Raw genomic sequence first — 27,354 nt, 5'->3', positions numbered from 1 at the left:
TTTGCTTGTTATGTTTCGTCCCACCTCTCTTGTTATCTCATGAACTTGTTCCTCCTCTATTATCTTCCTCCCCTCTTCCCTCTTTCCTCCGATCTGTTACTAAAACCATCTAATGCCTTGTTGTCTTTCATTTCTCCTTCATTCTTTTATCCTAATGTTTCTTTCCTTGTGTGAATTCATGGTTTATCCATCTGTTAAAAGTGTAGTAATAATATAATCCCAGAGAATGATGAACCCCCTGTAATTGTTCATTCAACCTAAAAAGTTATTAATGGGAAATGGAAGACAACAATCAATCACTCAGTGAAGAAATGTTATCTTTCATTCTAACACCTAAAATTAAGGACATGAATATAATCTAAAATCTCATTGCAAAGGAACAGTTTTCTGTTGATGATTTCCTATTTTGAATCCCCAGAGGAGACGGTGTGTTGGTCCTGCCTCCATTAGTTGGTAAAAGACGCGTGCTTTCTGTAAGTCACGCCGAAAAACATCACGAGTAAGATACCAAAGACGTGAAAGCGGTTGTGAAGAAGAGAGGGTTTGAACAGGAGTAGGCCGAGGTAGGGGGAAAGTAAATAAAGGCGTTAGTTTAGGCCATCGCACCACATGCCAAGAAGTATCACACGGGCCAAGAACAGATTTGTCAAGGTGAGAACATCTGTAGGAAAAATGTTATTTATACTCGCGCTCCGCAGTGGACGTGTGAGCCCACATGAGTAAGCATATGCACACCCAGACCCTCCCCCAACAAATGCAGTTTGGGCAACAGCTGACAGCGGCCCACATTGTAGACTTTAAAGCAGCTCCAAGCCCCCGCAACAAGGCCTTTTTTCACGGGGCTGATACACCTAAAATACCCCCGATCCCCGTCCCTTCCCGCTCCGTCCCATCCATCTCCACTCCATCCCGTAATAGAGGCCTTATTTTAGACATCCTCGTGTTCCCGGCCGGGCCTAACCTATTCCAGGGTTCCAGATAAAGCGCGGCAGGTATTTGGAATAATTTTTCCATGGGCCTGGCCCGGAAGATAAAACAAGAGATATATTTGTAATGCGTGTGCCGGTATCCCATTTCAAAGAGAAAGCCCGTCGGAATTCGGCCCGAGGCTTATTGTTATTTGCCTGAGATGGAACAGACGACTTTTTTCTGTCGGCAGGATGGTGCCCCATCACTCTCTGACGACATTAGGGCGTGTGTGTTTGTCTGTGAATTCAAAGGGATGCTGCATCCTCCACGTGAGACTGGGAGTCAGGCTCCAATGACATGACCTCTGACCCAGAACAAAGATTCACGGATGGGACACATTTAAAAAGCTACACAGAACTTAGCTGTTTGATGAAGAAAGTGCATAATATATGTTTTGTAAACTGATGATCATTTTGAAGACTCTACTTCCTGCAACCTATCGATTTGAGTTGGACACTTCCTTTAAGACTGAGTTTGGTTTTAGTCAGTTTTCATGTTCTCTTTGTGACGAAGGTGGAGCATACCATTATCACCCTCAGTGTAATGCCTTTGGTTCATCAAACTCATTACAACAGCAATGGACGTGAGAAACTAAAAGCACAAACTGCTAGTAACAAACAAACAACCACAACTGAACTTGCATGAACTGCACCGACACAGGCAGCCCATTGCACACAGTTTCCTACAGTTTTACCAGTTTTGGGAGGCAGGAAGCAGGAAGCAGTTGTTCTGGGAAACCAAACGTCTCTACCAAAAGTAATGGCTTGGCCCTTTATCAGTCCCACATCAAATACAAGCAGCCTGCAGTAGCGGGGCTGCATTAGCTCCACGGCCAATCAACACCCCTCATTTCAAACACACATACACACAGTATTCGCTTTATTAGATATTTATTAGATCAGCCCTTTTTCCTGCTCGGGACAGCAGCCGGTGAGTCAGATGTAAACAAATACTAAACAAAAACATGTAGACGGTCTAGACGTGTATTTATTGTCTAGACTCTCCAATGATTTAAAGTTTAAAAAGGGAACCTATGATTTAAGCAAATAATTGTCGACTGCAGAAATGGCAAATTTTCTGGGATTTCCTTAAAGGCAGCCGCAGGTATGCACAACAGCAGCTCCTGACAGCCGCGTGCAGAAGGACCATTTCACAGAAATCTGACAGCAAATCTACAAACTGCCAGCCAAGCAAAAAATGTACACGCTTCAATTAACTTATTCCAACCTACATTTATTCCTCTACCTGCTGTTATGGAGGAAAGTATACACATGAATATGCAGCTTTAAATATTCAGCATTCTGTTGCGCGAGCCATGAATTGAGCCATGAAGTTCTCCAACGAAAGAATAAAATCGTATGTTCGTCATCATATTCCACTCGTCCAGTTTTCCCGGGGGTCTCCCGGGGGTCTCCCGGGGTCCCCCGGCCCTCCCTACATCCAAACCCCTCAAAAAATACATCTGAGCTATATGTGGATTTGATTTGTTGGGTTTCTCTCTGTTAAAAGAAGCGATGGTGTTGTATTTGGTGCTTTTTAAATAAGTTGAATGAATAAATAAATGTCTGAGTTTGTCTGTTTGTATTTATCACACACGGGAGCTGATAAATATTCACCTTGGCTGACAATGACCGTGAAACACAAAGAACTGGTGTCCGGATAGAGGTACGTCAGAAAGGCAGAGTGGCACCAGACGGACAGCGCTCACTGAAAACAAGGCGGTGGGTTTCACCACACATTTCTGCAGTAAAAAGGAGAAAGTCACACAAACCCCCCCCCCCCCCCCCCCCACACCCCACACACACACACACACACACGTGCACGCACAGACGCACATGCACAGACGCACATGCACAGACGCACATGCACAGAGTACGCTGGCTGCTCTAAATGTGGCTTGTAGAAGGAAATTCTGAAATCTGAGTCTTGGCACCAGACAGGCTGGAAGCAGCCAGGCTGCTGGATGCACAGAGGGAGAGAGGGTAAAGAGAGAGCGAGGGTGAGAGAAACAGAGGAGAGGGGTGAGAGAGAAGAATCAGGAGGACGGGGAGGGGAGGGCGGGGGGGAGGGGGGGGGGGGGCAGTTTTGCTTGAATTGCCTTGACTCTTATCAGCTTATAGGCAACATGAGGCCACACCAACACTGTGACCTGCAGCATGTCATGCATACTACGATGGCATGGCAACACAACAAATGAAGACGTATTAACTTGTATCCACACAATAAAACATGCAGTGTATGTGCAGCCTTGTTAAGAGGGTTCACATTATTTCATAGCCAACAATACCATTCCAATAACTCCTAAGGCTCTTATGGGTCATATTTCCTGGATTGGATTTTACTTCGTAATGAATGAGGTGCGCATGAATGTTTCAATGTTGGACATTTGCATCGACGGTATCCCTGCACATTCATTTCTTACCACAAACACAAACTCAGGCATGGATGAGATAGGCCATCAGATGTGCATTTGAAAAGTGGCATACCGGCATGAAAGTAAATGGTCTTGATGAGATTATTACCACAGACTGTGGTTTTCAAACGATAACAAACAGGCTCGTAAGTGTTGAGGAAACATTCCCAAGGCTGTTGAACCGCAGGCAGCGACAGTAAAAGTGATACCAGACAGGTTAAAGCAATAGTTTGAGTTGTTTACACCAAATTAAAGGCATCTACATAATATTCTCCACAGCTGAGTGATAAAGCTCTGCTGGCCCAAACGTGACTCAGCTTCCTCCTTTTTGATAAGCTGAAGCTTTTCTCTCTCTGTCACTGTTGTGATGCTTTTTGTTCTGAGTGAGTCAGGCTGCTTTCAGTTGGTCTTTTCTTGTGCGTGAGATTAAAGAGGCGAACATGTGTGACTGTGATCAGTTAAATTGTGTTTTGATGACTAAATAATGACTGATTGGTTTGTTGAAGTCTGCTCGGGTAATATTCCCAGAGGAATGGCAGAGGAGGAAAAGTATTAAGCTTTCAAGTGTTATATGACACACTTTCACCTCAATGGCAGGAATTTAATTTCATTTATCAAAGGAAAAAACAATGTCATTGAGGAAACACACTCGCACACACACACACACACACACACACACACACACACACACACACACACACACACACACACACACACACACACACACACACACACACACACACACACACACACACACACACACACACACACACACACACACTCACTTCTGGAGAAAAGATATATATATATATATAAACTCTCAGCTTGTGTAACAACCTTCCCAGTGTAAAACAAATATTAAAATGTGTATAGTTTTAATCCTTCGCCTGCATGACCTTGAAGCTGCAGGCTGGTCTGTCTGTAAACATTATTTGGTGTTAAAGAAATATAGAATTGTCTGACATGTGCTTTGCTTCCATGTTAACCTCTGTACAGCAGCTGATCACTTCAATTCACAAAGTGAGTAAAATACTAATATTGAACCAGAAGTTCTTAAATAAAAATGGGTCACAATCGCTTTGGAACTTCATAAGCACATTCATGCATTTCATTTTTTTTTTTGTTATGTTTCTAGATGTATATCGGTAGATCTATTAGCCACAGGTCCGGATTAGAGTCTCCATGGTGATTTCTGACTCCGGTTAAAGTGTGAGACGTGAGCCCGTTTATGGAGTTGTTGTTGTCAACAGGTATATATGATATCAGAGAGCATGATCGCTTATGAACATGCTCATTTTACCCCATGATATCATTTTCTCTGTCTCTTTTATCTTGTCCTCTTTCTCTCACTTTGCCCTGGTCTCCCCTGGGAGAGGGGCAGAGAAAGAGTGGGCGGTCCGCTGTATGTTTAACCTTTGAAGTGGGCCTGCTGTGCCGAGCAAGGCCTGCCACCTGTTGGCTCTGTGTGTGTGCATGTGTTGTGTGTGCATGCAGAGGTAAATCTCTCTAATTTTGATGAGCAGAGACAACAGTGGAGTCACCATGGGGATGTGGCGGCGGGCAGCGGCCGACGTTCTCAGGAGGGGGGGGGGGGGGGGGTTCCAAGGTGGGATCACCCACACACAAACATACGCAGAGCCCCTCCTCTGTCAGAGGCTTGGTGACACCATGTCTCCCACGGCGATCGTGGGTCCAGCCTGGGTGGCTCCATGCCTTCTGTGTGTCTCTCAGTGTGTGTGTGTGTGTGTGTGTGTGTGTGTGTGTGTGTGTGTGTGTGTGTGTCACACCAATGGGGTCCCTGCCTGGCCCACCATATGCCACCCACCCAGCCAGGCAGAGGAGAGAGGTGGGTTCGACCCCTGGCCACTGAAGCCACCAGTTGGCTCATTCTCTCAGTCACACGCCGGCCGGGCGCCATGTTTAAAGTCCCACGGCTATTTATCTGGGATTGGACTTGAGGGAGGCGGCTGGATGGGGGGAAGACGACTCCACTTACTGCCATAGATGCTTTGTAAAAATGATAAGAGCATGCTGACACACACATTAAAATGGATAGAAATGAAGAATGGAGTGTGGAAAGGATGACGAACTTTGACATCACTGTGTGTGAGTACTTTATACACAAACTTAGATGGAAACACACATATGTACAGAAACATGTGCACACATACAAGGTAAGGTCAAGATGACTGTAATTAGTCTGTCATCTCTTTATGAGAGATTCCTAATTGAGAAAATAAATTTCTTTAAATTAGGCTGTGATGTGTGGAAACAGAGAGATGGGAACATTAACCAGAGTCAAGGTACGAAATATCTTCAGGCCACAAGTCTGACATATTATAGAACTTTTCTAAAGATGTCTGGAAGTGACAAGACATGGATGGGTGTGAACTTCTGACTTCAAAATCTCATAAAACCATAGTGCTGGTAACCATTGATGTTAAGGTTAACATTGATGTGAGGGCTCATTGTAAGTGTCTTTCCTCTCACCAGCACGACTAGAAACAGCCTGATGTCAACAGAATGCAAATATGGTAGTCCATAAAAAGTAATCCAAGATAACGCACTGTAACTACTAATAACACTGTAACTACTAATAACACCGTAACTACTAATAACACTGTAACTACTAATAACACTGTAACTACTAATAACACCGTAACTACTAATAACACTGTAACTACTAATAACACTGTAACTACTAATAACACTGTAACTACTAATAACACCGTAACTACTAACAACACTGTAACTACTAACAACACTGTAACTACTAATAACACCGTAACTACTAACAACACCGTAACTACTAACAACACCGTAACTACTAACAACACCGTAACTACTAATAACACCGTAACTACTAACAACACTGTAACTACTAACAACACTGTAACTACTAATAACACTGTAACTACTAACAACACCGTAACTACTAATAACACCGTAACTACTAATAACACTGTAACTACCAATAACACTAACTACTAATAACACTGTAACTACTAATAACACCGTAACTACTAATAACACTGTAACTACTAATAACACCGTAACTACTAATAACACTGTAACTACCAATAACACTAACTACTAATAACACTGTAACTACTAATAACACCGTAACTACTAATAACACTGTAACTACTAATAACACCGTAACTACTAACAACAGCGTAACTACTAATAACACCGTAACTACTAACAACACTGTAACTACTAATAACACCGTAACTACTAACAACACCGTAACTACTAACAACACTGTAACTACTAATAACACCGTAACTACTAACAACACTGTAACTACTAATAACACCGTAACTACTAATAACACTGTAACTACTAACAACACCGTAACTACTAATAACACTGTAACTACTAATAACACTGTAACTACTAATAACACTGTAACTACTAACAACACCGTAACTACTAACAACACTGTAACTACTAATAACACTGTAACTACTAATAACACTGTAACTACTAATAACACTGTAACTACTAATAACACTGTAACTACTAACAACACTGTAACTACTAATAACACCGTCACTACTAACAACACCGTAACTACTAACAACACTGTAACTACTAATAACACCGTAACTACTAACAACACTGTAACTACTAATAACACTGTAACTACTAATAACACTGTAACTACTAACAACACTGTAACTACTAATAACACTGTAACTACTAACAACACTGTAACTACTAACAACACTGTAACTACTAATAACACTGTAACTACTAATAACACTGTAACTACTAATAACACTGTAACTACTAACAACACTGTAACTACTAATAACACTGTAACTACTAACAACACTGTAACTACTAACAACACTGTAACTACTAATAACACTGTAACTACTAATAACACTGTAACTACTAATAACACTGTAACTATGGTTGTTTTGTAAGTAGAAAACACATAAGTGAGACTTTTATAAACCCTTTCTGCAGTTTCTCATCAGCTGCCAACATGTTTTATGTCTTAATGTTGAGTCAGATTCTGCATAACAACAACATGAGTACATAAGAAGGAACAAACTGTGTTTGCTTTTTTATCTTGAGTTCTGAAAATAATATCCATGTCTTCATAAAAATAACATTTGATTTACAAAACCTATTCCAATGATGCTACCATGTCAGAAAACAGAGGAGATACAATTCAGGTTGTATGTGTTGAATTTAGTTTGGTACATATCTTAAAACTGTAATAAGTAAGTTCATTTAAAGGAGCAGTGGTTGTAGTAGAGACTCATTGTTGACTGGCTGACTGACCTCACTGGTAATTAATCTAAATCAAGACCAACAACCAGAACCAGAACAGAGAAGAGTTATTCTAACTCACCCCTGCTGAGCGGCTCTGGAGAGTTTTAGAAAATCATAATGAGCAAAATAGTTTCAACAATAATTCCTACCAACAAAAAACAAACCCTGTCCCTTCAGAAATTTTCTTACTTTTTAAAAGTTTGACAGAATAATTGATACAGAAAAAGAATTTTGTCACGACTGTGTTTCTCTTCAGCATCGTGAGAAAACAGGAAAATATCTGATGCTGACTGATCAGTTCTTGATTATTCACCTACTCTTAACTGTGGAGTACTGTGTATGTACATATGTACTATGTACTATGTATGCTGTACTATGGCATGCTGCTGTACTATGGTGTGCTGCTGTACTATGGAGTGCTGCTGTACTTTGGAGTGCTGCTGTACTATGGCATGCTGCTGTACTATGGAGTGCTGCTGTACTATGGAGTGCTGCTGTACTATGGCATGCTGCTGTACTATGGAGTGCTGCTGTACTATGGTGTGCTGCTGTACTATGGCGTGCTGCTGTACTATGGCGTGCGCTGTACTATGGCGTGCTGCTGTACTATGGCGTACTGCTGTACTATGGAGTGCTGCTGTACTATGGCGTGCTGCTGTACTATGGAGTGCTGCTGTACTATGGAGTGCTGCTGTACTATGGAGTGCTGCTGTACTATGGCGTGCTGCTGTACTATGGAGTGCTGCTGTACTATGGCGTGCTGCTGTACTATGGCGTGCTGCTGTACTATGGAGTGCTGCTGTACTATGGCGAGCTGCTGTACTATGGCGTGCTGCTGTACTATGGAGTGCTGCTGTACTATGGCGTGCTGCTGTACTATGGCGTACTGCTGTACTATGGAGTGCTGCTGTACTATGGCATGCGCTGTGAGTGTGCATGTGTGTCTTGACTTCGCTTTCTCAATCTGCAAACCATTTCCCGACTTTAAACGTCTTGCTTGGTTCCATATGAACGTGGCCCTGAGTACGTCCGCACACTCCCAGAAAGCAGTTCCTCCAGCAATGCTTGTCCTTTATCAGGTTATTAGAAATGTGTGGTGTCCCTCTAACCCTCTGACCTACTGGCTGTCTGTCTCCGTGGACAAGCAGAAACAGCCACCCACAGATACGCCACATTAACCAGATTTTTCCCTCCAATGCTCTCCTGTTGCATAACTTCTCCCTCTTCTCTATGCTTCCACATCTTCAATCCAGTTTTCAGAGCCCCGGGGGGGGGGGGGGGGGGGGGGGCCCGGGGAGGCCCGGGGAGGCCCGGGGAGGCCCGGGGGAGCCTGAGGAGGCCCGGGGAGGCCCGCTCGTGCTCTTCCGTCAACTTTTGAATCTGTCTTTTCATCTACTTTAGTCTCAATCCGTCAAACTCGCTTCTGCCCCGGTTCGCTCCTCTCCCTCCTTCTCTTCTTACCTTTTTCAGTCCTCACTGACATAACCCCACTTCTCGCTTTCAGTCCTCCTCCCTCCTCTTGCTGCCCCCGACCCCACCCCAGCTACCCCAACCCCTGTCTTTCTGTGTCTGTGTGCTGAATTGAGGTTTGGAGTGGAAACCAGTGTATCAAATCGGAGACACACAGGACAAGAGGGAGCCGGCCTCATAAATCTCCCTCGGTGCAGCCCACAGCATCCAGAGTCCAGAGCACATGTGCTGTTGACTGCTATTATCTGTTCTTTATCAGTTAAAGCATGTCTGAGCTGGTGCATGCTCGTTCATGTAGTAGCAGATGTATTAAGTGTAACATGTATTGATCTGTAACCCACATTGTGGGAAGTTTTCTTTGCATTGACCCCCAAAAAATAGGACAAAACAAAACTCAAAGAGGCAAAATCATTTTGTCTTTTGGTTCGATGAAGCACCGAGGTCAGGTAAAGTTAGGGTAAGATTTAGGGTTGAGAATTAGTCTGCAGGAAATGAATGTGAGTCAATGCAATGTCCCCTCAAGACATGAAAACAAACGCCTGTGTGTGTGTGTGTGCCTGCTCCTGTTTTTCTACACCAACCTGGCTGATTGCCCCCCCCGGGGACTCATGACATTGTGAAGTCCCCTGTAAGGAAAATCTTAGAACATAAAGGTAAATATATATTAGGCTGGGATTGAACTGGGGCTAGAGTAGTAGTGGAGTATGTGTGTATTTAGGCATGAATGAAGGAAAGAAAAAAAGGGAATCGTCCAGGATTGAAGGAGGTTACAGGAGAAACCTCTGCTCCATCATGTGGACTGGAATCTGGAGTCTCTCATCTTGCCAACAATTCAGCCACAGCAAATTAATATTACAGGCCAAGAAGCGGTCAAGGCACAAACTTAGCAGGACACTTAAACCAGCGAGGCTAAACCGTTTGGTTCCGAGGAAAATGTTTCACAAATCCTCAGTAGTTAGTAGATACAAAGGAAAAGCTCAAAATATAGGCAACATCAGACATAGCTTAGCTGGAGGCATTCTGAACATTGGAGAAAACTCTCTGACCACATAGTCTCTGGCCTTTGTTCTGGAGCTTACCATCTTCATTTGTGGTCTTCATCAAGAGGCTACGTTTAAAAATAAAAAGACTGAATACATACTTGGTTTCATTGGCACAGTATTAAAAGAAAATATATTTCACTAGTTCTGTGTTATATTCTATCTATAACTAGTTTCTTTTTTTTACAATTAGTGAACATGTGTGAAAGCCTTCAAGTACTGAATATACATAAAATGTCAGATGTTCCAACAGAAGCAGCACTCAGTCCCACTCTGCAGTGATCTTTAACAGATCTTAAACATGCTGCGATCACGGTCCTGATGGGGAGAAATTACAGCCATTCACAACCTTCTCATTTGCTCTTTTCGTTTGAACTGACATCCCTGAGCCGTAGAAGAAAGGAGAGCAGAATCTAACGAGAGAACGAGGGAGAAAACGGGGAATATTAAATCAAATTAGAACCAAATGAGGCAAGTGGCACACTGTCCAAAACCACTTCACGCCTGGGCCCCTTGAGCATTGCCCTTCTTTTTCCACCCAGACTTTGGTGATTTCTCTCTGTTCTTTTTTTCTAATTCCCTTTTGTGCACAGTTCATAAGGATTAGCACTTGGTAACCCCCAATTCCACTCCTCCCTTACGCACCAAACCCAGCACAGTGCTAAGTATTACAATGTGTGTTTGCTCATGTCGATGTGTGAGCATGAATATCAAGGAGAAAATCAGACCCACAAGCATGAGCTGCTGCCACTCTACGAACCTGCTGTGTGTGTGTGTGTGTGTGTGTGTGTGTGTGTGCGTGCGTGCGTGCGTGCGTGCGTGCGTGCGTGCGTGCGTGCGTGCGTGCGTGTGTGTGTGTGTGTGTGATTGCGGGAAGGGCAAGTTTCTCCCCTGACATCAAAGTTAAGACGTCATCCTAAGAGTGCTGTCAGCTTGGAGTTCTCCCCGAAGACAGGGTGGCACCAGGCAGAGCAGAAGGCCTGCAGGGATTGGAGAGGACTTAAACCCTCCGGCTCATGCTGCATAATCACACATGTTACAATCAAACACTTTCAAGTGTGTGGTACCAACTGCAGTCTTTCCATTTTTGAATTTTGTTGATGCAGTGGATTTGATTTGAGGGCCAAATTCGACGTTACACGTCGATGTTTAAGTACTTATGTATTAAGTTTCCTCTCCAGGAGTAGTGCGGGGGAACTGTTTTGGGAAATAAAAACTGCTTGGCCGATATGCATGACTGCCTCGCTATTGTACTCGGGGGTTTTGGCAAACGGCTGGAACTGCCTTTCTGTCACTATGAGAGGATATGGAAATAAAGACTTATTTGCTGGCCCTACGCTGGGACTAAACCACTGTCCCTTTATAGCTGCAGTATTGATTCTTAGACTCGACTAGATGTCTCCTGTGTTCACTTCAGGCACAGGAAATGAGGAAACAAATACGGCCACCAGTGACTTCGGCCAAGTGATTAATACAGGTCTAAAACTTATATTCTGATAACAATAACATTAATCTGCACACATATCAGCTTTGCCCTGCGGTCTGTGTACAGATGGTTTATTAGGTGAGTAAAACATGTATTTAAATCTAAAAGGTGACCACCGTACTGAACATCAGCGTTGATTTACACTGTAATAACGCTTTCATGTAAAACACGTGTCACAATGTTTTTTTCAGCAGGCTTAATAAGTAGTGACTACCCCTCTATTTTCCCTTTAACACTCCCTAAAACTCTTACTCCCAGCCACACTTTTCTCCACTCCTACCCCTAGAGCCCATTTACTATGATTACCAATAACAATAACACAGCCATTATCTTTTATTATCGCATTTTCCCAAGACCCTGCCAGCACTCATAGACTTTGATAAAGCTACAAAACAGCTCCTGTTTCAGGCTTGTATATGTGCTGCCTTGGCTCAGAATTCCCTTAATGGTCACACTTTGTTTGGTTATCTGACTTGAATCTACATAAATGGCAATGGTCCACTAAATAGATGGTAAAGATTGAGCCACCTGAGACCACCTTACTGCAGAGGGCTGCTGGAAAGTTTCCAGCTTGGTATTTCATATGACTCTTGTCTCACTTTACACTTAAAAGCTCCCGTTTAAAGGGTGAAAGCAGTGTGCAGTGCATGGACACACATAATGAAAGTTTGATTTAAGAGCATCTATAGGTGGGAGAAAAAGGCTGTATTACAAAAGTTGACTTCATTTACAGGCTGACGCATGCTTTCTGTAAACGATCGAAAGCAGCAGGCCCGGGACACAGAAACGGTTTCTCAGTCATCACTAAAGCATTCGACAATCTCAAGCATCCAATCTTTTATTTGACGTTCTCATATGAAAATGACTCACAATCCTGAAGTGAGTCACAGTCGAGGAAAAATCAGAGAATACAAAGCAATGACACGTCTGCTAATGATGCTGGAACCAAAACTGAAAGTGCAGAGTCTCCAACGCCAGCAACCACCCACACACATTAATTGGGAGTAATAGATAGACGCATGCTGCTGGCGATGGCGCCAGATGTTTGTAGGACGGAGGATGAAGCTTGGGAGAGACATAATTAGCATAAATGGGATATTTAGCAATATTTGCAGGTTTTACTAATTGCTTGGATTGAAATAACCGAAACTCCTAAGGGTAAAGTAATTACATGAAAAGCAGATGAAGCTGGTTTTCCTCATCTCAACATGTTGAGGAGATTTAAACCGAGCTGCTCTGAAGACCATGGCATCCAAGTGAAATGTGTGGGAAGTACAGCAAGCACACCGACTAGTCGTTGATGGAAACGACCTCCACTAATAAAATTTAACTAGATCAAGGGCTTGACGAAAACCCACAGGAAAGTCTATCCATGTTTAAGTATTTCAAAAATGCTTTTGCCCCATGAGGTGTTTTCATGAGACGCTACAACAGCCCCATGTTTTCCTTCTGACTGTGCTGATGACGGTTCCTTCCAGAGGAGCTGCTCTGCTCTGGTCAAACGTTGGACCAACCTTGTTTCACCTCACTGAGCATGACTCAGACCTCAACCTGGAATCTCTTCTCCAGGGGTCCCTTATTTATTATGTCACAAAAGGCCAGTCACACTCTTGTAATGGCGGCTCGGCCCAGAGAAAGTCAGAATCCAGCTGTAGTAAAGACCCCCCACCCCCCCAATCCTACTCATAAATGAGCATGTCCAATCTACCGACTGTGTTTCATTAAAACCAGACCACATCAATCAGGGTCTGAACTTTAAAGGCCAGGTCCCCTCACCAGTAACATGGAAGGAAAACAAGGAGCTGTTAAAGTAAAGGACCTCACACTGAACATCCACTCTGACGCTCGTACACTTCACACCACGTTTCTACCAGCGGACCACACATCGCAATGTCAGTCCCAGACCACACAGTTGGTCTCTGAAGGCCGACAAAAGACCTTGTAAGACCTCCTAGCATGATTCGATGGGACCTTAAAGAATCACACACCTGTAACTCCACAAACCCAAAGTAACTGTAATGAAAAGTTACTGTAGTACTGTGGAAACCTGAAAATCATTCAGATTGATGACTGGACTTTTTTTTTTTTTTTTTAAACTTGATGAAATTAAGTGCAAAGGAAGTATAAGATCCTCTTAAATCTAGGCCCGTGTTCCCAACAGTGAGAAAGGAAGAAAGGAAGAGCCAAGAATCCAGAGCAGGAAGAGCCAGAATCCAGAGCAGGAAGAGCCAGAATCCAGAGCAGGAAGAGCCAGAATCCAGAGCAGGAAGAGCCAGAATCCAGAGCAGGAAGCTCCGGACGGAGGCCAGATGGATAAACGGCAGGTTCATTGGGTAGATAAACGAGAGGAGGCCAGGCAACCAGAGAGGAGACTGGGAAGGATTCCCATGGGCGGGGACGGGAAGGCAGCCTCGCGATGGAAAGCTCTCAAACTCCTTTCATCGGCTGCCTGAAGACTGGAGCTTTACAAGAGCAAGATGAGCCGGCGCCACTAGAGCCGCTTGGCGCTCTTCAACGAAACCCAGACGCACAGACAGAGCGAGACCCGATCACCGCACTACCCACCCTCCGCTCCAATCCAAAACACCAGACCCCAGCCCTCATCAACCTGAGCCCAGACTATGTAAGCAGACACATCGCAGCAGAGCTCATGTGCCGCCGCGCCACTTACTAGGTGTTAGTTTTTGGACTTCGATTGTGATGAGTAAAATATTTTCCTCTTTAAAACCATGTCTGTGATCCAAATCGTTCAGCACCTCCGAATCTTTACAGTTCAGGAACCTGGAGGCCAGGAAGACGTGTTATCAGCCTCAGCTGTGCCAAAACCTTTCTGGGTCAGTAACAATAAAAGGTTTGGTATGGCAAGCAGATCCTACATCTGAAGTATTTTAACTAGTACGATGCATATCTGATCAGAGTTTGCAGAACTACTCGTACTCCATACTGTAGTCAGAAGATACTAACCATAGATACTTGTGTAAGGACAACATTGGTAAAAGTACTGATTCAACTAATTAACTTAAGTGACAGTAAAATAATTCAGGATTTAAGATTCTTGTAGAAAAACAACATTTGAACTTTAGTATTCCTTCGTTTGAAGATATTTTGAATGTTCACTTTCTAACAATTATTACTTTATTGTGTCAGCGTAGATACGCCAGCCTAATCATCAGTAGTGTCACTAATCATAACTCAGTTTGTTTGATAATTTTGAGATATTAACCATATTACCATATATTCTAGAGGGAAATAAACTGCCAGACTTTAGAAAGGAGAAGGAATAAGTTTGTCTTTCAGCCACTGGTGGTGTAACTTCATATCGTCACCTGCTGTCATCCTTTCACTGTAACTGTGTGAGTAAAAATAAGAATTCATCAGAGAAACAAATACTCAAGTGAAGGGTAGATACCTGAAAAGTACAGTAATGAAATTCAAATACTTTGTATGTAAATGTGTTCTTTAAAAATGAAATATGTTCTGGGGCAAATAACTGCAATACAAATGCTTTCATTTGATCTGTTGGTGAATCTGTCCTTTAACTTTACTGGGATTCTATTACAAAGTGTGATTTTGCTCTCGGGGCCGTCGCCGTTGTCTCATAAGGACAGGGAGACGTGTCCTACCACTTACCAGTCCACACTCAGAGATCGTCTCCTGTAGGACGGAGGCCTGTTTTCTGAAGTTTTCTCTGCCTTGGCTGGACGTTCTTTGAGAGACAAACGATGCGTGAACTTGGAGATTCCCGACTCTGACCTGAGGGCAAGAATAAAAACAAGCGAATCAGAAAAAGACTTGATGGATTGTTTAACGTATGGATCTTGACACAGTGCTCGGACCAGCTTCAAGAAACTTGCCTCGTACTTCCCCGTCTTTAATCAGGCAGCGTTGCACAAGAGTTAAGAAGCAGTTAATGTCCTGCTAAGATCAACTAGACAGTGCACCGTCAGAAACACCTCTCAGTATGAATGTCAAGAAAACACACAAAGGCACTGACATCCACACAGTTTATCATCTTCAGTACTTCGAAATTGATCGGCGCCAAAAAAAGTGAGATATGGTCGGCCAAGGTTAAATACTGCTGGAAAGACATGAATTCTCTGATGCAGCAAACTAAACTCACTTTTGCAGATCGCAGAACACAGTGGAAACGTAGAACCTGGATTTACAAAGGAAACATTTGGTTTGAGGGAAAGCCGCATACTTCCTGCCTAATTTTCTTTAAATCATCTTCATCGAAAAAAGAAAGAGACATCACACACATTTTAATCTCCGCTGGGCTGAAAAGGCCCCGTTCAACTTTTTGCTCAAAATTAAAAAAAAGAAAGGTAATATTTCTTCCACTCCAGCCGGATAACATTTGATGAGCGTCAACACTGCAACGTTACCATGGTAACGTTAGGGACTCATCAAAATGTAATAATAATCACTCAAATAGCCAAGCTTGTGAAGGAGCATCGCTAAAGCAGTTCATTATGTGATATAGGAATTTACAGCACTTATTAAGCATATCAAATCCAAAATCAATGACAAGCAAGGATTATTTAAATGTCACTCAAATCACTGTGGAAAAATAGAAAAACTCCAACGTATTTCTATGTTTTCTGTGACACATCTTAAAATAAAAAAGATTACATAAACTAATAATGCTTGATTCCTCCCTCTTCTAATTGCACACACATACTGTTTCCACTTCATTATGAAATGTTAAAACATCTCTAATCATTACTCGTACATACTCAAACACATGCAGAGATTGTGAGCCAGAAAGCGTTTTAGTCTTCATGGTGAGATCAGCTGGAGACAAACTGCAGGAACGGCGGGATTGAGGCTCCAGTGTACTCGCCAGGTGAGACTCCACTACGTCACTCTGTTACATGCTTTGAGTCGCCCCGACCATCGCTGGGTCATTGGAGACAACTGCTCACATTCTGCTTACATAAAACAAGAAATTACACAAGATAGTTCAGGTCGTTATTTTGATTGCTGAACAGGGACGTGGCTGAGTGACAGCCGGGCTACCCAGCCTACCCAGCCTACCCAGCCTATCCAGCCTACCCAGCCTATCCAGCCAATCCAGCCTACCCAGCCTATCCACCCTATCCACCCTATCCACCCTATCCAGCCTATCCACCCTATCCACCCTACCCAGCCTATCCACCCTATCCACCCTATCCACCCTATCCACCCTATCCACCCTATCCAGCCTATCCACCCTATCCAGCCCTTTGCCTTTAAAAGAATTCCTACATTGGCATGATGTCACATGCACATTTTTCTGGCGTCCGGATTGAAAAGTCTGACCCCGAGTAGGTATTTGATAGGGTTTGTAGAGGAGACTGCTTTGCTGGAGAAAGTAGACAGAAAGTGTCCTGTCCAATCTGATGCATTTAAAAGAGGCAGAGCAGATTTGAGAGACGGATTACACAAAGAAACAAACTTGAATGAAGGCCATCATCACATCACGAGACTTTAAGACCTTCATATTGAAACGGATTGGACACATTCTTTTTGCTAACCAGTGCACATCCTGACTAGGTACCACAAATGCACATTTCATTACCATTTATTACCAGACCACTGCATGCCAAGTACGTGGCCTCTAGTGGGGATCTTGTGTACTGCGCCCTCTGATGACATGAGGTGGAGCACCAGAGGATGAGCTTCCATTGTTCCTGTAGCTTTATAAATAATCACAATCACAAACTGATAAACAAAGATAGAAGTGACTTTGTAGAAATGATTAATTTACTTCAGTAGATTTCTCTGTATGATGTCGTGTCTGACAACTCAATATTTCACAGCAAACTAATTTCTGTAAGTTCTATTAATTAGTAGCACAACTGGTCCGTTGTTACAAATCAGCTTAAAAACACAAAAACAAAAGTAAGACATGAGGAAAAGGCATCTTTTTGATGATTGTACAGTTTGTAGGACACAGAAATACAACAGTGATGTGGACATATGTGATATATAACAATCATCTCATCTGTTATATCGTTTCACATCATAGCTTTAAGCTCGTTTTCATTAGTTTCTAAAACACTTCTTATTACTCAAATGACCCAAAATCCAATACAAACACAATTTTATAAACAATAATTATACTATTATAGATATACTCATGTCCATCACAACCCTACACGCCATATTTAAGAGTTTAAAAACTTCAGCTATAGAATTTCTCTCACTTTTATTTAATCAAAAGAGCTGTCTTTGTTCCACGTGTATCTGCTGTACTAAATCTGATAATGTGAGTACTTTTGCCACCTCTGCTTATGAATCAGTTTCTATTTCTGACCAGAACAAATGCATGGACACAACAATAGGCAGCCTGAAATGCTATAAATAAAAACGCTTTGTTGTGTTGTAACCTCAATGTAATCCCACTTCACATGCAAATATGTGGGAAATGCCTCGTGGCAACAACGTAGGGTCATTAAGAAAGGAGACGAGGGGGAAATGTGGCTGATGGAAACCAGGACTTTGTAATGGAAAGAAACTATATTAGAAGGTGTAGTTATCATGTACACGTTCATTAGTATTTATTACCAGATAAACAGAATCTTATATTGGATTGTTTCCAACCTGAACATGTACACACTGCACCTTTAAGACCAGCTGCTTCACACTGAAATCATTGCAATAAACTCAACTAAAAAGGCAGTTCTCATTCAAAATGACCTCATGCTATGGCTTATCTAGAAGAACAACCATCAGCCTTACTGCCGGCGTTCCCACTCCTACACCCTCAACTACTGTTTCCTGACCTGGTGCCAGCTTCTCCAAATCGTCGGTTGACCTCGAAGACAAACAGGCATATTTTCCTGTATGAATCACCCTAACGGGGTGTGGGATTTTAGTGAGATGGCAGTGAAACCCTTAATTAATGGCGTTAAGCTAGACTGGGCTTTTTCTTCAAGGTCTTTTAATTAAATTAGCATTACTAGTGTGTGTATGCAGGCTACCACCAGGGACTGATGCCTACGTCCCTTTACACAAACTACTGTAGGCTTCAATCTTCTTCAACATTTCTACTCCTAAATGAGACTCAAGGACAATTGATTTGATTGTATTCTACTTAGTGCCTTATAGTTTTAACGTGTTTGTCCAGGGACTAATATTTCCACTAAGAGTTCCTTGTGAAACTTCAAACAAGCTTTTGGATCAAACACATGACATGACATGACCATAGGATAAGGGACTTCAATGCCATGAAAACACACCGGATCATGACTTCAAAGACACCGGGGGCCAGTGGACACAGAAGAGGACTCAGGGAATCCCTTTGAGGGGTTTAGAGGAGAACTGCACATGCGAAGCAGGTGGGTCTCAGCAGAGGGGGATCTGCTGGCAACTGGCTGCCCCTTGGTTCCCCCAGAGCCCCTGCCCTGGCTCCAGCCCTGGCTCCACCCCATGCAGCTGTCCCTGATAACATCACCACAGCAGGCACAGTGTGGTGACGCAATCCCCTTGGAGGCCCACGCAGGATATCCCGCTCGATTATCCTCTCATCAGAATTATATTTTCTCTTTCATTTCCCTGGCGCTGATTACGGTTGAAGAAATCAGTACTTTCCCTGATCGCTTCAGAGAACCGAGACGAGAGGAGGAAGGTGCGTCAAGGCAAATGTGACCTTGTCGCCATGCGACCGTGGCCGCGTAAAACCAATGAAGCTTTTAATCTTCACCCCCACCAAGAAAGTCTACGTCCAGAGAAGAAAGCTGTTGCAGAGACACCTGCTGGGGCGCCCTGTCCTCGGTCATGAAAGCACAATGTCGCTGTGCCTGTATGTGTTAGTCTTCTGTAATTCCATACCTCACACTTCAGTCACTTTCGCTTGCTATCAAAGAACACGGACAGTGGCGGTTAGATTGTGTCGGACTAAATGTGGAATGGATCACTTACTGTGCAAAGCTGTGCAGCATGTGTGCACTGAGAGGAGCTCTCTTTTCTCCAGTCGGACATACAAGGCTGACATTTTCAGAAGGAAATACGACATAAGAACTGACTGTGTCAGAGTTGGAATTCTGTTCTAGTTTTATTCAGGCCTCCAAAGCCCAGACCTAAAGCTGCTCTCAGTCTGATGCACTGCTGGATGAAGGACTTTTATTTTGACAGTCATTTGGTCCTGCGACGGCGACGCCTCTTGATTTCTGGAGACTTTTCTTGTAGCACCACCATTAGCTTTGAATATTTGTTTTTCTTTCATGACATGTTTCAACAACTATTGGATGGGTTACCATGAAACCGAGTCGGGCTGCAGATATCCATAATGCCCAAGGGATGAACCCTAATGACTTCTGTGGTCCCCACTTATCCGTGGAAATAGCTACCCATCTGATACCGCCACGTTTTGTGTCCAGACATTCGTCCTCGGAGACGTTGTGTTCTCTCATGTCTTCTGATGAACCCCTCACTTTTCCTCTCACCCAGCATAAGGCTGACATTTGTGGTTTCTCTGTTTGTATTTTCAACAGCTATTGAATGAATCGCTGTGGAATCTGATACCCACTCAGTCGCCAGAACGAAACGCAAAAACCTTCTTATGCAGCGCCATCATGAGCTGACTTTAAATGTCATGTTTTGTATCAGTCCAAGTACTCGCAAAATCATTGACATTGAGACTTCGGGGTATTTTTTTCCTCATTGATGAGCAAATTTAAAGTTCTTTTTCCTCTTTTTCTCAGTTAAAGCAATTATATAACCTTTGTTTGTAATGGAGGGAAATTTATTTAGATGTTTTTGCAGTTGGTGAATAAACGGTTCTGAGTATCACAAAGTGTTAGCGTGCAGATTATATATATATATATATATATATATCTTGTGATACTGCAATACGAAGAGCCACATAGTTTCCAGTCAACAGTAAAACTTTAATAAGGTCAAATCTCCACCTAAATTCCTCTGCTAATAATGGAGACATCTTTGTTTTAATGAGATGATTTGTGGCCACAGAGCCGGCAGAACACCGTTCAGCTGAGCCAAACGCAACTGAGAATTATATATAAAAAATATGAAAAATATAAAGTGACAAGGAAGTTTAGGCGTCTGCACAGATTAAAGTTCCTATGGAAATTCTTGTCGTTTTGCTTTGAGATTTGAGGTAATAATGACACCCTGAAAAGGTCACGCTTGCTCTGCCATGTTTTCGTCACTTTGTGTACCAAAGAACGGATCCAATGGTGAAGAGATTGTGGTGAAAGAGTGCACACAGGTAGGGCCTGGTTTACTTGGATCCTGGATAAAGTCTTTAAACTGAGAGATGAGTGGAGTATTGAGCACAAGCACAAAATCTAATGTGATTCATGTGATGCGCCTCCTTCTTCAAACAATCACAACCACCCTGCCGATTCTCAGCCACGCTAAATGGCATTAAACAATGTTCATCTATTAGCACAAGCTATTTTACAGTCTTTAACAGGCTGGATATTCCCAAAACATACAGGCAAATGTGCTAAATATCAAGATCCATAATGTCCCTTTGCATGCTTCAGACCCTCTTCACGTGGAAACAATCTTCTGGAATATATTTCTTTTGTGTTGGATGGAGCGCCGAGAGCCCAAAACTGTGATACCATGGAGATCAGCATGTTGAGTTAGGGTGTACTCTTCCTCGTTAATGTTTACTGCGTATTGTTCTCTGTGCGTGTGTGTGTAGCTTCATGACAAAAACAATCAACAGCACCCCCTAGTGGTCCCTACACGAAATCCACATCATTTTCAAAACACTTTCGTAAACGCAAAACGAAAACGAAAACGAAAACAAAAACGGTGAAAAGTTGTGTTAACGGGCCGAAGTCTCCAATGTACATCCAGAACTCAGAATGTTTTAAGGTGTACTCATCTATACATGTTACTGGGCAGGGATAGGAAGAGTGCAACCGGTGATTATAGATATTAATGTGATACTGGTGAGTAGAAATACCAAACATACTATACATTCTACACTTTGAAATCTTATTTACTCTCTACTGTGCTTAGTTGCACAGAAATTATAAATATCTACATATTTTACACTCATTTATTACAATAAAATCAATCTCTGCTCTTTATCGCGATGTAGTGTATTTATCATAAATAAATAATAAAAAATCAAGAAACAAATCTTTTTGTGTAAACGCTGACATGATATGATGCCCATTTCTCAGGTGTCCCAGTTATTTCCTATAAGTTCAGTTCTGCTTCTCTGCAATGTGACTTAGATTATGATCTTGCCAGCGTTAGTAACTTTCCCCAATCCTGAAGCACAAGAGAGCTTTTGTCGGTTCTGAATGGCCTGTGTGATGATACGGAGAAAATGTTGACCTTTGCTCACATACACACCTCAGGCTCTCACACACGCACCCACACGCACACGCACCCACGCACACGCACCCACCCACCCACCCACCCACCCACACACACACACACACACACACACACACACACACACACACACACACACACACCTAATGTCACTTTCCCGTCTCTGTTCCCACGTTGCCATGGCAGCAATTAACTGTTCAAAGGTATTCGTGTGCAGAAGCTGGGCTAAAGAACCGATTGTTCTTCCTCGCGGTACACAAAGCTTTCGGCGGTGCACTTTGACCCCGCTCATAGCCTCAGTAACCCACTATTTCAGTTAAGACTGCGTGGAATTCTAGCAAAACCACTGCAGCTCAAAAATGTTCAACAGTGAGGGGAAAGAGATTATTTACTGTGCAATGTAGGTCATATTTCTCATTTCTTCTATTCCATTCACTGCTAAATCCTAAATAATGAATGCATTCTGTGGAACAAAAGGTGTTGATTATCTGATATATGGTACAGATCTGTTACTATTACATGATGCATGTCTGACAGATTAGGAACATTTCAGTCTTTCAAAACTTTAATATCTTCTCATAAACTACTGTGTTTCTGCACTGCTGAAATATACACATTTGATTGATAGAAGTGGGGAAATAATAAGACAGGCCTTCTGTGCATAGCGCCTCATCATACAGAGGGTTTTGTGTGAGGTGTGTTTATAAAGGGATTCCACTGAAACCGGCAGAACGCTATGCATTACACAATCTCTGTGGTCTGTCTGAGGTTAGGCTGCCCTTAACCACAGATCTCATTTGAGATTACCGAGGTACAGACACGACAGTAAATCATGAGCAGCACAGACAAATACCTGACCCTGTTTCTGTAATTATGGGCAATGGCGTCCGACCTAAAACAACTATTTTGCAGAGCAGGGAAAACAAAGCGCTGGGATTCCTCTCATCTTTGTCTCCTGCTACGGCATCTCGGCGCTGCCAGCGGAGCACTAACCCTCCAACACCAACGTCGGAACCCAAAAACATCCCAGATACCAGCAACTGGAGTGGACTAATGTTCCTAAGAGAGCAAACACACAAGAGCAGTTTAATTCATGAGCATGCCCCTCGATGTGTTTCATTAGGCAAACAAAAAGGCTTTCAGTGGTCCAATCATAAAAGAACGCAGCCAAGCTATGAACATTGCTAATTAAAATGTGCTCAAAGAAAGCCTTGTTTTCCACTCACCATCTCCATCCAAACCCATGTCTGTGTGTACGTCTCTGTACATGGTAGAGGCTGCTTTTATTTCACTTGGACTGAGCGCTGACCAATAAAATGTACTGATATTTCTCTGAGCTAACAGGCTTCCCTTCAGTTGTGATGCAGTTACATTATCTGGTTTGCCCTGAGCCTCGTGTTTAAGTGCTGAGGCTGAGAGGCTCAAGAAATGAGAAGCAAGAACAAAGCAGCAGATTGCATAATGTCTCATTTGCTTTTGGAGAATAATGAATTCAGCTTTCTTACAAACTAAATAGTTTGAAGTAAGGCTGAAAAGTGTACATCTGGTTTCTGAAACCAAGGAAGGTATTTACCAGCTGGTCCATACAGCTGGTTTTATCCAGAGATCAATCTGAATAAAACCTGCCACGCTTTGGAGTGCTAATGATATAATCCCAGTGCTTTGAGCCAAGGGAAGGGACTCTGTTATCATCCTACACATGTCTTCTCATATGCTGCCCATCCACCCACCACAGTGAACACAGATATTTCCATCTCCGCTCTTTTCCCTCCATCCCTTCATTTGCATGTCTCTGAGTCACACTCGTCACTGAATCTTCACTCTTGTATTTTTTCTTTCCTCCCGAGTGTTTTCTCTCTTGTACTTTCCACAGAGTCGGCACATATAGAATTTGTATTGAGACAAAAATGAGGGAGGAATTCTTCGCTGTTTTTCACTTGGGCTGGCTTCCCGCGGTGTTGGGTTTGATACCGTTCCCTCTGTGTCCCGCTCTGCGTTTGATGTGTGGCAGAAGGCTGACTCCACACTCGGGGATATACCGATGATGGATTTGCAGTCAAATTAAGGTTGAATTGAGCTGACAAGCACGTGGAGACAAGCAAATTACTGGAGTCTGTAGCTCGAGTACCATACCACTGAAAGAGGAGTTTTCTTTCCACTCATTTTCGGTTTGGTGGAATGAGATAATCGTGAATGTAATTTGAAGTAAACCGATGTGGGCTGAATAGCTATCACGTTGTAACACCCCGGGGAACAAACAGCTCTTTCAATAGGACTCGCAGTATGAAGTCACACAAAGTATAACGCAGTGATGTACTGAATCCAAGATGACTGAACGTATTGGCTCAGGGATTAATTAATCACACACCATCGAGAAAAGACAAACCGGTTGGTCCAACCGGTTTGTCTTATCGCTGCTGTCAGAAACCAACAGTGACCGATCGCCATGAAGCATCACGACACTGCAACCCGCAGATAATCCCGTACAGATTATCTTACAATTATCCACCGAATCTCCACAGAAGACTCCAGCTGGCCTCCGCGAGGACACAGGAAAGCTGATCACACCTTGTGGAGCCGGCATGTGAACCCCGGTTCTGGTCCACTCAGGACTGAAGCGCTGCTGCTGGCCTGCAGAGGGTTCCGATCCTAACAGGTGATCGCTTCGCTGCAGTAAATAGTAAATAACTGAGGATCTGAGTGCCAGGCTCAGGTACGAAGAGCCCCCCCTTCCTCCCCCCCCCCCCCCCCACCACCACCACCACCCCACCCCCCTGGTATTATGTTTATGGCCTAGAAACAGCAGCACACACACACACACACACACACACACACACACACACACACACACACACACACACACACACACACACACACACACACACACACACACACACACGGTCAGGGCACCCCATTTCCCCCCCATCTAGCCACAATTGAGCTTGGCGTCGAGATTCCAATCAGGATTGAGCCAGCAGACTGGGGGGATTATTTATGCCGGACTGGATCAGGAAACCTTGGGGAGGGAGAGAGACGCGTGTGTTTGCTGCAGACGCAGAGTTGCACACTTGCAAGAACCAGAAGTTCTGCTGAAGGATGGAATTTGAGAACAAAAACTCCCAGATTTGAATACTTTCCCTCACTATTTATAAAGTTTTATCATTTTGTTAAAAAAATAAAAAAAAAGAATTATTGGAAATTCTGATTACTTTCCTCTTCTTCTGCAGGTTCATGGGTCACATCCTGTAATCTACATCAACACACCCTGCTACGTTGCAGACAACACCCTGGAGTCCAGGATGCATCAGCAAATGTTCAAAGCTGTTTTACAGGAAGTAAAAAGGTTTGGATTTTAATGTGAGAATATTCCAACACTGATTTATTTGACATGCGGTTGGCAAACACATTTAGACTTTATTTGTTGAAGCCGCCTGGTGACACAAAACAGCAAAGTTAAATAGGGAGAGATCCACGGGTGACCTTTGAATGACGACTGCGGTTGAAATGCTGAGTTGGCTCATTTGTTTCATTTTGAAATCACGTCTGTAATTGAGAGCCAACAAACTCCGAGCATCCAAAGTGTTGAGATGTTTTTGGTGAAGCTGATCAGGTTTTGCTGTGCGGTACATCTCAGCCTGGAGGGAGACGCTCACTCAAACATTTGTTTTGCAACAGACTTAACTTGCTCGGTGGTTTTTTCTTTCATTGCAATGTTGTTATTTGTGAGTTTGTAGTTCAAGTAGAAAGGGTTAGTACGCTTTGTAGCAGTTAGTACAAGTACTCTAAATTAAACTACTCTGTCTCCGCGACACACAAAGTACAGTGAGGATGCCTCAACCACACACACACACACACACACACACACACACACACACACACACACACACACACACACACACACACACACACACACACACACACACACACACACACACACACACACAATGCATTTGGATAAATTCAGCTGATTTAAGGATGTTTTATTCACATTCAAAAACTGCTCTGGATAATCTACAGACACTCTTGAGAGCGTCTGCAGCTGTAACAGTACATCAGCGGTACTAATAGTCACACACTGATAGGTAGCCTGTGACAGTCCTCAGCGTAGCGCCCTCTCCTACCACCTTTTGTAAATACTCCACAGTGTGTATTTACATTGGGATTTTAGAACCCTGGAAAAAAAAGAAAAGAAAAGTCTGGAAACATGAAGGAATGTGTTTGATGCAGCTCAGACAGCAGGAACCCTCAGTCCTCATTATCTTTCTGCTACGATTTGTTTTGGATTCTACTATCAGGGGGAGAAACTAGAGGGATGCGGGAGGTAGAGTGTCTCTCAACAGGACGATCCTCACTGACTGAAACAAATCGGACATGTTGTTACGTCACTCATTGTGTTTTAGGATTGAGTTGCTGCGTCTCACCTGCAACCAGAGCAACAGGGACTGCTGGAGCAACCACAGCAACAGGGACTGCTGGAGCAACCAGAGCAACAGGGACTGCTGGAGCAACCACAGCAACAGGGACTGCTGGAGCAACCAGAGCAACAGGGACTGCTGGAGCAACCACAGCAACAGGGACTGCTGGAGCAACCAGAGCAACAGGGACTGCTGGAGCAACCAGAGCAACGAGGACTGCTGGAGCAACCAGAGCAACAGGGACTGCTGGAGCAACCAGAGCAACAGGGACTGCTGGAGCAACCACAGCAACAGGGACTGCTGGAGCAACCAGAGCAACAGGGACTGCTGGAGCAACCAGAGCAACAGGGACTGCTGGAGCAACCAGAGCAACAGGGACTGCTGGAGCAACCACAGCAACAGGGACTGCTGGAGCAACCAGAGCAACAGGGACTGCTGGAGCAACCACAGCAACAGGGACTGCTGGAGCAACCAGAGCAACAGGGACTGCTGGAGCAACCACAGCAACAGGGACTGCTGGAGCAACCAGAGCAACAGGGACTGCTGGAGCAACCACAGCAACAGGGACTGCTGGAGCAACCAGAGCAACAGGGACTGCTGGAGCAACCACAGCAACAGGGACTGCTGGAGCAACCAGAGCAACAGGGACTGCTGGAGCAACCAGAGCAGCAGGGACTGCTGGAGCGACACGAGCTTCAGCTGTGGGGAGCAACCAGAGCAGCAGTGGACATTAGGAAGGAGTCCTGACTTCTTTATTTTACAAACCGCAGTGGAGACAAACGAATGAAATCTTCAAACATCTTTCTCACAGAATCAGGATGTATATATTTACTGATGAAGTAATCAGGGTCAAAGCAGTCAAGCAGTTAAAAAGCCTGTATAAGTGAAATCCATTGGTTTTTCTAAAAGTTTTTCTTATGTTGATATATTCAGAAACTTTAGGATAGAATAAAGTCTGACTATTTG

The 27,354-nt window shown here is 43.4% G+C and overlaps 1 protein-coding gene across 1 annotated transcript in view; it reads right to left on the bottom strand.

Moving 5' to 3' along the window:
- Positions 1 to 27,354, bottom strand: part of ankfn1b (ankyrin repeat and fibronectin type III domain containing 1b) — a gene marked incomplete at both ends in the record, with an annotated part of 148,123 nt that overhangs the window by 16,762 nt on the left and 104,007 nt on the right. The window contains 1 exon segment of the mRNA XM_080477686.1: positions 15,299 to 15,421. Coding sequence (XP_080333812.1) covers positions 15,299 to 15,421 — 123 coding nt within the window.

Source organism: Lipophrys pholis, assembly GCF_963383615.2.
Source record: "Lipophrys pholis genome assembly, chromosome: 1".
In the NCBI taxonomy this organism is placed as follows: Eukaryota; Metazoa; Chordata; class Actinopteri; order Blenniiformes; family Blenniidae; genus Lipophrys; species Lipophrys pholis.
Note: the sequence above shows the minus strand (reverse complement) of the source record. Positions and strands in the feature narration are given on the sequence as shown.